Raw genomic sequence first — 13808 nt, 5'->3', positions numbered from 1 at the left:
CTTCATAAACAGCAGCATGGGAAAGGCTAACGGGGCTCCTTGGGCGCTCGTATCGCGGCGTAGCTCGGTCCGGCCGCGATTGCCGCGGGGGGGGAAAGCAGGATAACCACCCTTTCTGTGGTGCTGTGCTCAGTGAACCTGGGCGTAATTGGTTTTCAGTGTGTTCGCAGGTGTTTTTACTAAATCTGCAGATACGTAAAAACGGGGGGAGCAAAACTGTTTTGAGGTGGGTTTTTTTATTATTTGTCCTAGCCTTCTGTTAAGTACAAATCCCTGCAAGAAGCATACTGATCATTTTCTGAGTGGTCTAATTCATACAAACATACGTATCTGCATTTTCTTTAATACCTTTCCCTCCACCAAACCAACCAGCCAGCCATAAAATGGTCCTTAAATTACAGAATTTCAGATTCCCTCATCTCTTCCTATCTTAGGCCCTACCCTGACAACTTTTCTTCCACAGGCAGAGGTAAAAAAAACTTCCAGCAAAGCATCTGCTGACTTCTACCCCTCATGTCTTAAAGAAAAATAGTAAATTATAAATATTTTATAAATTATGATGTAAACAATTTTTCTTAGAACACAAAGATAATTCTCCTCTTCAAATGTAAAATATCATTGAAATTATACATACTGGTTTGCAGCCTTGATAGCTAGATAGTTTCTTTAACATCTGTTTTTCTAGTTCTCTCAGAATACCTGGCATGAAAAAGGGGTTTAAGCATCTTGTACACAAAAACATTATCCTCGTATACAGTAGTTTTAAATAGGATTAATAACCTGAAGACCGTAAGTACAAATCATATTGAAGATCTTTCTGAAAGCATATGGGTTCAATTTTTTAGTTTCTGCCCATCTATTATAATAAGTTTTAATCACTGCTCCTTATTTCCAACACTTCATATATTCCTATTTTCTTTTCATAGCACCTCTTCATTGCCAATAGTTTTTAGCGATGAAAACAAAGACAGAACAATTAAATAGAATAAAAAATGAAGTCTTTATTCTTTTGGCTCAACTGTAATGTGGTTTACTGTTCTTTATGGTAATAGCATTTTCCTGCATGCAGTTCACCGACACACAAGTCAATATTTTTGTAAAAGGAGGAGTCAACATCGAATTTTTGCTTGTGTAAGAAACACAAAATGTCCTGATGTGATCAATTATACAAGTTTGCTATTTAATTCCTGTGGAAAAAAACATTGTGGATCCCATATTATATTTAGAACAGTTCTAGTGCAGCATGAATCAACAAGAATAAGAATAGTCTATGTAAACAAACACTGGTAAAGATTTCATGAATAAAAAGACTACCTTGAAACTTCTGATGCAGGCAGTGCTAGAATTTTAAACAAATCTTCCCCACCACATTTCAATTACAAGTTATATCTATTTGGAAGCAAGTGCATTTTGGACTTGGTTTGAAACTTATTTCACATTAAAATGTGTGCAAAAATACAGTACTAATAAAAAAGCAGAAACCTAAAGCTACCCCATTCTTTCCTTTGTTTCTTATTTTGTGAAGTTCTTGAATTAAAAAGTGCTATGGATAGAAAGTAACAAAAGTGACAGTGACAGCAACCTGAAGATAATTATCATTTCTTATTTTATGTACAAAACGCTGAAAAATAAAATAAAATGGTATTTTTTACAATATTTATATTTTCTTAGAAAATTCTATCCATGTATTTTTTAACAGATTAAGCAGTTTGCAACATATCCTGTACAGTCTGACTATACACCGTACAGTAGTCACTTAAAATTTTAGAATGCAAAGCAAAAAGTCCTTAAATAGCTGCAAACTATTGCTTGATGTCATGAAAGAATGATGACTGATTGAACAATTTGTTTCACTTAACCACTGAGATATGGCTTCCCATATTCGACTTTTAACAGTGGAAGGAGTAAAATTACAGCAGCAAAGGCAAGATAAACATGCATCAGTGATAGCTTCCAAACTATCTATAATGGTACAGAATACTTCATATTAGCTGTTGAAAGCTTGCAAACTACACTTATTGTGGTACATATTTGATGCAATAAATATTGTGCACAGGTCATTATTTGTTTGCTCAAACATGCACCACAGGATAAAATAACTATTTACATAGACGGTACTTTTTTAATCAACACATACAATGTCAACCTTGCTGAGAGCAGAAGATGGCTAAATGATACTGCAGGGTGAAGCAGAACAACTTCATAATCCTTAAGTTTTGCAGGTTTTTGGTAAATTCAATTTCCCAAGCGGTTTTGTACAGAAGAATACTTAAAATTGGACACTCTGTCCCTCAGTAAATTTTTTATGCAGAGTTCGTTCAACTACAGTTAAATGACATATGAAAAAATAAAACATCTGTTCTATTATTGTAGACTCTATGGGACTTTACAGGCACATTAAGATTTGTCCGGATGAGCTACTAGATGGATACTGTTATTAAGCACCGCAAAATATAGAGCCACCCTGAAACATGGAAGTAGTCAGACTCTGCTGCTTTGTGCGATGTCATGTTTTTCCATGCATGAACTACCAGTGCAGCATGCCTTCATGCAAATCACTTCTGTCTGTACATAATAGAGAATCCGAGAGTAGAACACCTGGTCCTCATACCCCCTTCCCCAACATAAAACCCATTTACAAAAATAGTCACATATAATAGTAAACAACCTGTGAATTAAAAAATGATAAGTTCACCAACACTGATTTTTGTAAAAATATGGCAAATGTGGCTGTTGAAATGCAAACAGTGGATACAATATTTGTACTGCGTGTTTCATGTTAAACACAGAGATTCATAGGTTCGCACCTTTTTATTTTAACTGGTCCCTACAGACTGATTGGCCATTTTATCTTCTCTTCAGCAGTGTCAGCTGGTAATAAAAACAACAACCTCCTGTCAAGATGTTACCCTGTTTTACAGAGCTGCAGTTTGATGACGAGGGGTCACTGTCTTGTTATAGGCACTGACCTTTTATATATATAATTATATATATATTTATATACGTAAAAACTGTCAGTTTGGCATGTACCTCCTACAGGAGTCCTGTTGACACAAATACATACTTTTTCAGGCTGTAAACAGTTTATCACAAATAGAATTCTGTGTTACTTTTTACTTTCCCTGCTGTCTTTACCTTTATCTTCTTTTTCTGATTTGTCTTTTTCATATTTATCCTTGTCTGGCTTTGTTACACTATCATAGGATGGTGGGGAAGTTGTGGATGGGGTCATATCTGTTTTTTCTGGAGTAGAGTTCTCATTTAGTTTATCCATGATCATATCTTCTTTCATGGGCAGATCATCCTCATCTTTACCTTTATCCTGATTAAATATACATGAAACTTTTTTGACTTTTTGCCTTAAAAGATGACGTCTGAAAGCACGCTGAATAATGACAGCAGATACCTCCTCCTGTTTTCGTTTTAATGTGGTGGTAATTGGTTCATAGGAGACTTTTGAAGGATTGGCTGCCATAAACCGATCTTCCATCTGTATTCTGAGGGCATCCATCTCCCCACTTTCCCCCAAAACACGCTTTGTGAAAGCAAACAAGATGTCAAGGCAGTGAATTCTGTCACCGCTTACCATGGGCAGATCCATTGCAATAAGCTGGACTTTGTTCGGTTTTGCTATAAGAAGAGGAGGATCTAACGAAGCTGCAAAATCAGACAGCTTACTGAACTCTATGAATTGTGTTGCATCAGGATCAAACTTCTCCCAGACCTCATAGAACATCTCAAAGTCATCCTCGCTCAAGGGTTCAGCGCTTTCTTCGGTAGCAACACTGAAGTTCTCCAAAATCACAGCAATGTACATGTTCACCACTACCAGAAACGATATGATAATGTAGCTGACAAAGAAGAAAATCCCAACGGAAGGGTTGCCGCAGTCGCCTTTCACGGAGCTTCCTGGATGATCTTTATGGGGGTCACAGTCTGGCTCCCCACTGTTAAGAATTGGGGCTAGCAAACCATCCCAGCCAGCAGATGTGGTAATTTGAAACAGGCAGATCATGCTGTTGCCAAACGTTTCAAAGTTGAACATGTCATCAATCCCAACTTCCCTCTTAACATAGGCAAAGTTGGACATGCCAAATATCGCGTAGATGAACATGACCAGGAAGAGCAGCAGCCCAATGTTGAACAAAGCAGGAAGAGACATCATCAAAGCAAAAAGCAGAGTGCGGATCCCCTTAGCGCCTTTAATGAGACGCAGGATTCGACCGATTCTGGCAAGTCGGATGACTCTGAACAGTGTGGGGGACACAAAATATTTCTCAATCATCTCAGCTAAGAACATACCTGTTGAAAAACAAGTTAAATTAGTAAAGAATATTATTACATATAAAAAACACTGCTAAAGATTTATCCTACAAACATTGTTGAACTTTAAGAAGAATAAGATATTTGAACAGATTTTAGAAATTACTCATTTATTCAGTTGGTTTTACAAAACCTTTACAGTTTGGTATGCTTTGGAAACCCATAAATCCCAATAGAAATTCTGAAGTTATTTGCAGGATAATGAAAAACTGCATCAATGACATTTCTAAGTATTAATTGTATGACTACGTACGCAAAAAGACACACAAATACACAACATCAATCTTTTTTAGGACAAACTGATAATTAGTTTATGTAGACTGGAAAATGCTGAGACCAGAAAAATAGCCTTCTGTTTAACTGTAACAAAAATAATCTCAGTTAATCTGATGAAAGATCATATTTATAGTACTATTAAAATGTCATGTAATCAAGTTATGGTATTCAAAGAAAATATGTGTTTGAAGAGAACTGCAGCTTCTTAATCACACATGAAATAATGTGACAACAAGTTTAGTATTAATGACACAGCAATTCCAAAGATAAACAAATTGGCAATAGAAAGGCTGCTTAGAACTCACTGAAGAGTAGAATTGAGCATGATATTATGTGCCTCAAAGCAGAAAAATAACTACATCCTGTTTCCATACAAAAATGTCAGAACCAATTTGTATATTAAGGAGTTCTGAGAAGTTAAAATGACAGAATTTTTATTCAAGTTCTTTCAGGTTTTCTGCTCTAGATAAAGCAAAGATTATTGGAGCGATGTATTTACTACTGCATCTGCTTCAGCTCTGCTTCTCAGGTTGCTCACTCTAGCTCAGGCATAAAACCTCTCAGGATCAAACAAAACTCTGAAGTCAGCTGAGGATTTTACCCTGCTGTCTGGGGTGCTGCATGCTAGCCTAACAACAGTCCCATACAGATTTTGCTCTTGGATTTTGGATTGCTGGACTCCTTTCCTGCAACTGCCACTGTTAGTTTATATCAAAATTGCCTTTCATTTATGGGTTTCCTTCTATGCTGAGGAATTTCTACTGAATTCAGAATAAAGATCTAATTTCAACTAATGGTAAAGTGAGAGTGAAACCTATTGCTAAAAAATTTCTTAACATACTGTTCAGTTATTTTATGGATAATATGAAATCAGAAGAGAGAAAAACTGGTCAGACTTTCTAGTGGCAAGGCTGAACCAAAATATAAATAGCCTTTACATGCCAAAAATGTTTCAGTTTCCACAGAATTAGCCATTTCATAAAAATGTCTTGCTCTTACCTACTATGGAGAGAATGACAACCACAAAATCAAAAATATTCCAGCCTACAGTGAAGTAGTAATGGCGAAGTGAAATCAATTTCAGGACACATTCTCCAGTGAAAAGTACAATAAACACCAGGTTAATCCAGTATAAAATGTTTTCCATGTCTTCACTCTGATCATCAGTTTCTACCATCATTGTGACCATGTTAAGGCAGATAAGTATCATGATACTGATATCAAATGCTTGTTTTGTTACAAAATCAAAGACCATGCCTTGGAATTTGTTCTGGGGGAGGAAAAAAAGATTCATTACAATATGCATTGGGTAAAATTTCTTTTTCAAAATTGCTACAAATTATTTAAATCTAGTATGAAGGGGATTTCCTATCTTCCATGAAGTCCTCCGTTTGTATGAATTTTCCAGTTTGTACATGTAAATACAAATTAAATAGAAATGCAACTACTGTTTTTATAAGCATTAAAGGGATGATTTCAAAATACGCATGGTGCATTTTTTTAAAGTTGCAGAGGAGACTTTGCCACCCTGAACCAGTTCACTGTAACTTTTTGTGACGCTGACTGTTAACTGAATGCTTAGCTTGGCAAAATTTGAAAAAAATTAAGCGGGGCAGGGGGATGTAAGCGGGCTGAGAGTTAATAGCAGTTCGTTTGCCAGAAAACAAAAGTTTTCAAGCCCCGAGTTCAGTGCTCTTCATGCCACCAAAATAACTTTCAAAACAGTATCTTCCATTTTTCAGTTATAGAGAATTTACTGATGGCTGGACTGGCCACAGAGCCGGTTCCACAACCCAAAGTAGAACTGCAGAGCTGGAATCACTCTCTGCCCCAGCCAAACCCTGCTCTGCAGTGCTAGGGTAGCCCTGCCCAGGAGACCAAACCATTGTATGGATTGTGCAACAGGAACGTGAGGGACAAAAGGACTCTTTTTCAGGCAATGATACTGTAACTTGCCCCCATACAGCAGTTTGAGAGTCTTCCTTGATGATTGAAAAAGCCTGTGCCCTAAGGCTTTCACATATTTTAACAAATACATTGCCACATTTAATTGTTCTAGCCAAACCAATGTTTTGACAAAATAGCACATAAAATGTCATTGCCATCAGCAGAGAGAAAATGAGGGGGGAAAAAAGGAAAGGGAAGTGTCCTCCATATTCGGACTACAAAAGAGAAAAAAAAAATGCATTTTCAGATGAATAAGGCTTTTCTTATATCACTTGGTTTTTAGCTTACTTAATTCAGCCTAAGGCATAATTGAGACAATCTCATTTTTAAATAAAAGTAAAAATAACAGAAAAGATTTTTATTCTTACTGCTGGTCGAGGTATAGGTTTTTGTGGTTTCTTTGAACCCAATTTCTTCATTGCATTGTAGTATTTCTTCTGTTCTTCTGTCATAAAAATGTCTTGACCTCCAAAGTAAACCAGAGAGACAAAAAATGGTTACAATCACATATCTCTATTGATTACTTATAAACAAAGATAATAATAATCACTCTTGTTCACATTCTCATCTGTGGGAAAAGTTAGGACAGACATAAAAATCCCCTTTTATGATTATTAGTACTTTGGTAACAGAAGAATTGCTTTACATATTCCACTCGATGTTTAGGATGTTTTTTGAGAGGCTCTTCAACTTGCATTGTTTGTGGTAGACCTCTGCTTTTCATTAGGGAGAGGGGAGGTACAAAGGAAGGAGAGGTGCTTTTTCTTTGTTCTGCTAAATTAGATCAGTTATTACAGAGGACAAACTAATAAAATATTCCAATCCCCTTCTTAGGTTTTTCATCTAGAGTAAATTTTGGCAAAATTTCAGAACTGACATCTATGATAGCAAAGGAGAATTAGAAGGTATCCAGACGGTCATATTTCACAACCTCTTCTTCTCCCTCCACTGGGGCAGGACTTGCAGCAGGAGATCCTGGAACGACTATGTGGAACGAGTAGAAAAAAAAAAGCCAATTTCTCTCCGTCTCAACCCATTTCAGCACATGGATCCATCCGCACTTCCACCATTCCAATAACACTTTGTGTAGCCAGATACTTCAGTTAAATTCTGCAGCTGAAACACTGATACCTTTTGAGGCAGTGTTGACAAAATACGAAGACTAGAGAGTACTAATAAAGATAATACAATGTTTATTATTAGAGTTCAGAAATCTACACTGCTGAACTCTGAGACATAAAGGTAGTATAGATAAGAGTTTTTATAGCTACATTTAGCTATTTCAATGGTTAGCCTTTTTATGAGCCTATTATAGACTCCAGCCCCAAATCCACATCTTTACAAAGATGACATTGAGTATTTCACTAACCATGGACAGATATATGTTGTCACTTGTCCATCAAACCCTCATCAAGCCAAATCATAAGCTGTAATAATTTAATGTATTTAATATGCAGAGCACATATTAATTTATCTTAAGATGAAAAAATAGTATTTTATGAATAAAGTTATTGTATGTGGACCAAAAATAAGCATTTTTTCAACTTTCTTTTCAGAAATACTTATCTTCTTTTTCTGCTGGTTGAAATTGTCTATGATGACACCAATGAACAGGTTCAAGGTAAAGAATGATCCAAAGATTATAAAGATGACAAAGTAAAGATACATGTACAGATTATCTTCATACTTAGGCTGATCCAAAACCTGCAAAAAAGGCATAGAAACTAACCCTTAGTTTAACTGTGAGCACAAAATCAAATATCTGCTCGATAGAATTTAGGGCTCCGTCACTCCAATCTTTGCTTGTTATGGTCGAGTTCCCACATATCCATCCCACTGATGTTCAATCTATGAAGTTACATACTTGACAAAGACCTTTGCTATCAAACTTGATATTTCATTTTTACAAATTTAACTCGCCTATATGAGTGTAGAATAAATACTGAAGACAGACTTGGTTTAAACTACTATAGTACCATCTGTCTGAGTGTAGACAACCAGAAACACCAGCTCATAAAGCTGCAAAGTTTTCTGTATATCGCATGGGAGGCCCCTGATGTGGGCTTGTGGAGGTTGCACTGCTATAGGCACCTAGGAAACTGCCCTGAGCTATGGGAGAGAGGCATCCAAGCCATGCTGAGAGTAACCATATTTTCTTGGTACAGCTATACACGTTTACTATACTACAACAGGCCTCCCATTGTGAGCGTAGCTTAGCAAAAAAGGCTGGAGCTTTACCAGTATAGTTTATTCAGTTGTCTACTTAGAACTAGAGGACAACTTGCACCAAGGGAGCAATAGGAAGGCAAAAGGGTACGAAAATGCACGGGTCAAGTTAAGAATAGGAACTGTACCCTGAAGAAAGGAGTCAGGCGGCTTGCACAGCACAGTGGAAGTCTCAACTTTAAAAAAAGATCAGCGTTACAAAAAGTCATCTCTAAGCTGTGTACCAGTGCCAAATGCAAATAATGCCTCAATGCACATAATGAGAGGAGGAAAAGGCATTTCATGGCAATAGTTAAGTCTGCTGTGGAATTGAGGAATTTTGGTCCAACTGCACCATAGAGAACATGGAATCCTTTAGGACTGCTACTCTGCTTTCTTTGTCTCTTGTATTTTTCCTATGGTTTCCATTTTCTGTAACTACAAAACTATAACAACTCCTTGTTCTCTCATTTTTACTGTTATTTCTGAAAGATTGCATTCTTAAATCTTGGAGCTCATACAGTCAAAACAAGTGGAGTCAAGGGACTATACTTACATTACGAGAATCCACAGCTGCGTACATGATATCCATCCATCCTTTAAATGTAGCCTATAAACAGAACACTGGTGTTTACCTCATGCTTTTCCTGGAAAATGTTTAGTCAGAAACATTGTTTAAGAGCTGAAGACTAAGCGTCTTTAGCGCTCATCATAAACGCCAGCACAGTGCAATGTTAATAGGTGACTCTTGCCTTCTATTGTGTGTTTTATTCATATACGAGAATTGCAAGCAAATTCTAATATCTCACTACAAATGACACAGCATCTATTAAGAACTTTTACCAATTATGAGTAATATCTGATATAAAAGTTATTTCCTGTGTATGAGCAAAATAGATGTACTTGATATAGATTCAATGCAGCTAAGGGGAATTAGGTTTGAATTATGTATTTTTTCTCATAGTCAGGATAGCTTCTATGCTTTGTATTATTTCTGTAGAGTCATGGATTTAACCCACACTTTATAATCCCAAACCAAGAAGTGTGAGACAAGATTTCTAAATTAAAGGGACAATGAAAAATTACTTTTAACTGTTACAAGTAAACAACAGAGGTATAGAAAGAGAAATAGAAATTAAGGAGTGGTGACTTACCACTTGAAGCAGAGAAAGATAACCAAGGCCTACATTATCAAAGTTAACCTTCACGTTCTTCCATCGGGCAGTTTCGTTGTTTTTTATCAGCTCCTCACATTGACTATAGTTGTTGATTTGGCTGATATCAAATCTCTCATCAGTTGTAGTGTTAACACAGTAGTAAAATTTTCCAGCAAATAGATTTACTCCCATGATACTGAAGATCAGCCAGAATATAAGACAAACGAGAAGCACATTCATAATGGATGGAATTGCTCCTAAGAGGGCATTCACAACCACCTAGAGTAAAAATTAAACCAGAGAGAGACAGTGTAAAAACACGGGCACCAGTATCTTACAGATGCTTCATCAGCCTTTCTTAAATGTAACACTCTAATTCAAATATCTGTGCTACACTTTTTTAATTGTTGAGAGTAACAAATAAGAAAAGCAGTATAGAGGAAACATAAAATGGCAATACAATTTGAAGGAAAAACATACAAACAGTAGCAAGTGGTAGCTTTAAAGAATGAGAAAAAGGAATAACACGTAAAATGAACTAAAAAAAACCCCAGAAAAATCAGCATGTATTAATTCTTTTTAGAATATTTACTTAATGTATGTCTGCAAAACCATACCCATAATATTTCTAATGACTGATTGCACGAAGCACAACAAAGTTTTTTCTATTATGTGTTTACTGGATAGACAGTCCAAATCAATATTACTGAGCAAATTTTTAATTGAAAGTAATTTTAAGACTTCTTTTATATAAAAGAAAACTCAGGGATGTATGCATTTCCATTTGGATGGTTGTATATATACAAAATCAGAAAAGCAGACATATTCAAACCAAGAAACTAGCTGAGTATCTGAACACAGAAAAGCTGGTAGTGTTCAGGCAAGTGGCAGATATGACTTGGAAGAAGGAAGAGATTTGATTTAATTCTTGAATGATTTTTTGGGAAAATCAGGCTTTAGGAAAGAAAAATATGAAAATGAGTTCATGTATGATGATGAATAATGATTAAAAACATGCCAGAACAAAAATAAAATAATAAAATAATAAAATCAGGGAGAAAGTAGGTCCATTATGAATGAGAATTATTTAATGATGAAATTGATGAACTGCTAAATTAGTTAACTCCCATTTTAAATCTGTTTGTAAGTCTAACAATGTAAAATTTAGTAACTATGGAGCACCACTGCTAGTTTTGCCAAAACAACTGAATCAGATCCTTAGAACCTAATGAAGACTTTGTTTTAAAAATGCAGGATATTAGGTATTACATAGATGAAATTATAAAGAATTAATTTAGTTTAATGATGTACATACTGCAGCAGATCCTTTAGCACATTATGCTATTTGTTTCTATTTAAAATACAAATATGTAGCTTAAGCCTGAAAAATATTTTGGCATTACATTTATACCTACAATTCATAGGTTCCATAGAATGAATTACTTGTAAAATTAGTTATCTAGGTAGATCACCTTTCATTCCTTGCCATTTTACAGAATAGAAAATAAAACCTTTGAATTTTAGAGTAGGTGATGAACCACCACCACATATACCATATAGAAGACTTGGTCTGAAGGAAAGGAGGAATATTTGGTTTACTTTCAGGGCTCCATTCCTGCCAAAATAATACCTCTTTGGGGTGATACATACTTTAGACAATATTTGAGATCCTATAGGACTTCAATGACATTGTTGTTATGTTAAATTTAGGAGCTGAACCAAATGAGGTTCCTTTCAATGTCAATTACTCTATGACTCTATAAAAGCACACAATGGTGGATGAAGTCCAAAGCTTCCATGCTTTTTTTGCCATGTATTTTAAATCTCATGTTGTAATAAGTGTTTATTTCTAACAGGGAAATTAAAAAAAAAAAAATTCTTACTCAGACTAAAAATCTAGCAATAGCTATTATAAATTAATGAGCAAAAATAACATGGCATTTTATCACTCATCAGCTGGGCAGAGAGGATTCCCTGACTAATGGATAAATCTCTTTTGACTATTTCAACAGTGCTCTCTCATGTTGACAGACCTGTACTCTCAGCTTTGTTAATGACATGATTGTGGAAGGCCATGAGGAGTAGTTTGACCTAAACAAATGAATCCATTAATAATGCTGAATTAGTTTAAATTGGAAATCCATGAACTCACTGATTTCAGTGGGAAGTTTGACTGGAATAATAAATGGTGACATCATTTTTTTCCCAATTTGGGAATATTTTCCAAATATATATTAGTTATTATTTTTACTTTTTTTTTAAAGTTATCTCAATTCTTCTACTTAAAAATATAAGTAGATTTCTTAAATGTAATATCATCATCCATCAGGAATAATCATTGAGATATAAAGGGATAGTTAATGAAGTGACAATATTTGTGCTCGAGCTTTCAGTCTCATTGCACCCGAGAATTCTCTTCCTCTTTCTGCTACAGCTGCAGGTCCACTCATGTTCTTCTTTCCTAATTGCTGGATTTCTACAGCTGCCTTACTTTATCTGTTTTCAGTCTGAGTCCCAAAGCTATAGCAGGACCAGCTTATAATAGGAATCATTTGAAGACACTCAAAACATACTGTTAAGCATCACTGAAAACACTAACCCAGACACCTCCTAGCTTTCTTTGGTAGTAGAGGTGTGAGAAAAGAGGGTGAGGCCTGACAGCAAGTGAAAGTAGAGAAAGCGTTACAAAGACATTAAAAGCATTTTTTACTGGTTAAAAAGAGGTAGTGTGTGCCCGGCACCATACAGCAGTCAGTGATGATGCTTGGGACAGAGCATAGACAGATTAATTACACTCCCACAGGCTACTTTGGTGAAGTCCCAAGTGCAAATTAAAGTGTATTTCCCCTAGCAATAGTAGTGGTGGGAAGATGCAGGGGAAACATCATGTTTTCCATAGGGGCAATGTTTGCCTATAATTATTAGTTTGGGCAGGCACAATTCCTGATCCTAGAGAACAGTATGATGGATTAAAAATTTGAGATGTGTAGAATGGAATTTCTTGCTTGTATAAGGGAAGTATAATGCTCACTGGAAATAATTTTAAGTGCCTATGCAAATATGTGCACCATTCTATATTGTCATATATTCAGTCCATAGCTGTTAAACACCAATGAAATTACTATGTTATGAACAGACATCTTGAATTTCCATGTATCAGACCTTAAAATCTTCTCATAATAATTTCTTCTCCAACTTAAGCTATTGCATCTTTAAAGACATTAAGATTGAAATGAAGCAAAATTCATTATAAATTCATTATATCCATAGGAAAATTTCAATGGTTAATTGCCAACTAATAAAAATATAGGTCATGTTTCTAGTCTGAAGTTATCTAACTTCATCCACTACTTTTTTTTTTATGTCTTTTGCTAAAGTCATAAATCTCCTCCTTATCTGGGTATTTTACAGAGATACAGTTAGCAGATCAAGATCAAATTACCAGTAGGTAAATTTTAGACCAACATGGAAGTTATGGGATTGACAATTACCTCTAAACCTTCATGACAAAGTGATTGTTTTTCCCTTGCCACATTAAGTTGTCACTTCAGCAATTTACTAAGCATATAAAATTTGTAATATTTTGTATTCAGTTTTTTTGCTAATCATTCTCATAAAAAACAACAGCTGATGTGTTTTTAGTGAGATAATATTGAGGTTTTAGATAGGCCTTATATCTGATATAAGCATCCCAAGTTTTCAAATTTCCTTCAGCCAAGTTCCAGAAATTTGTTGGAGGCAAGGAAATGATATTTTCTATTTGAATTTATAACCTTTCATAAAGCTTGTTTCCTTTTTGGTTGATGTCTTTTACTTTCCATACACATAAAGCATCACATTTTCTTCAGAAGCTCACCAATTTGTAGTTGACTTATAAATTTGCTAATCAGCTTATAACCT

At 35.4% G+C, this 13808-nt stretch overlaps 1 protein-coding gene across 5 annotated transcripts in view; it reads right to left on the bottom strand.

The window, feature by feature from the left end:
- Positions 1 to 993: 993 nt before the first annotated feature.
- Positions 994 to 13808, bottom strand: part of LOC129208106 (sodium channel protein type 2 subunit alpha) — a 78930-nt gene continuing 66115 nt past the window's right edge. For all 5 annotated transcript variants that reach the window (XM_054830301.1, XM_054830304.1, XM_054830303.1 and 2 more), the window contains 6 exons: positions 9906 to 10187; positions 9308 to 9361; positions 8113 to 8250; positions 6915 to 7019; positions 5599 to 5869; positions 994 to 4302 (listed from right to left, as the gene is read on the bottom strand). In XM_054830301.1, the coding sequence (XP_054686276.1) occupies positions 3107 to 4302; positions 5599 to 5869; positions 6915 to 7019; positions 8113 to 8250; positions 9308 to 9361; positions 9906 to 10187 (2046 nt within the window). In that variant the 3' untranslated portion in view covers positions 994 to 3106. The remainder of the gene's footprint in view (positions 4303 to 5598; positions 5870 to 6914; positions 7020 to 8112; positions 8251 to 9307; positions 9362 to 9905; positions 10188 to 13808) is intronic.

The sequence above is a fragment of the Grus americana genome, chromosome 6 (assembly GCF_028858705.1).
Source record: "Grus americana isolate bGruAme1 chromosome 6, bGruAme1.mat, whole genome shotgun sequence".
NCBI classification, from domain to species: domain Eukaryota; kingdom Metazoa; phylum Chordata; class Aves; order Gruiformes; family Gruidae; genus Grus; species Grus americana.
Note: the sequence above shows the minus strand (reverse complement) of the source record. Positions and strands in the feature narration are given on the sequence as shown.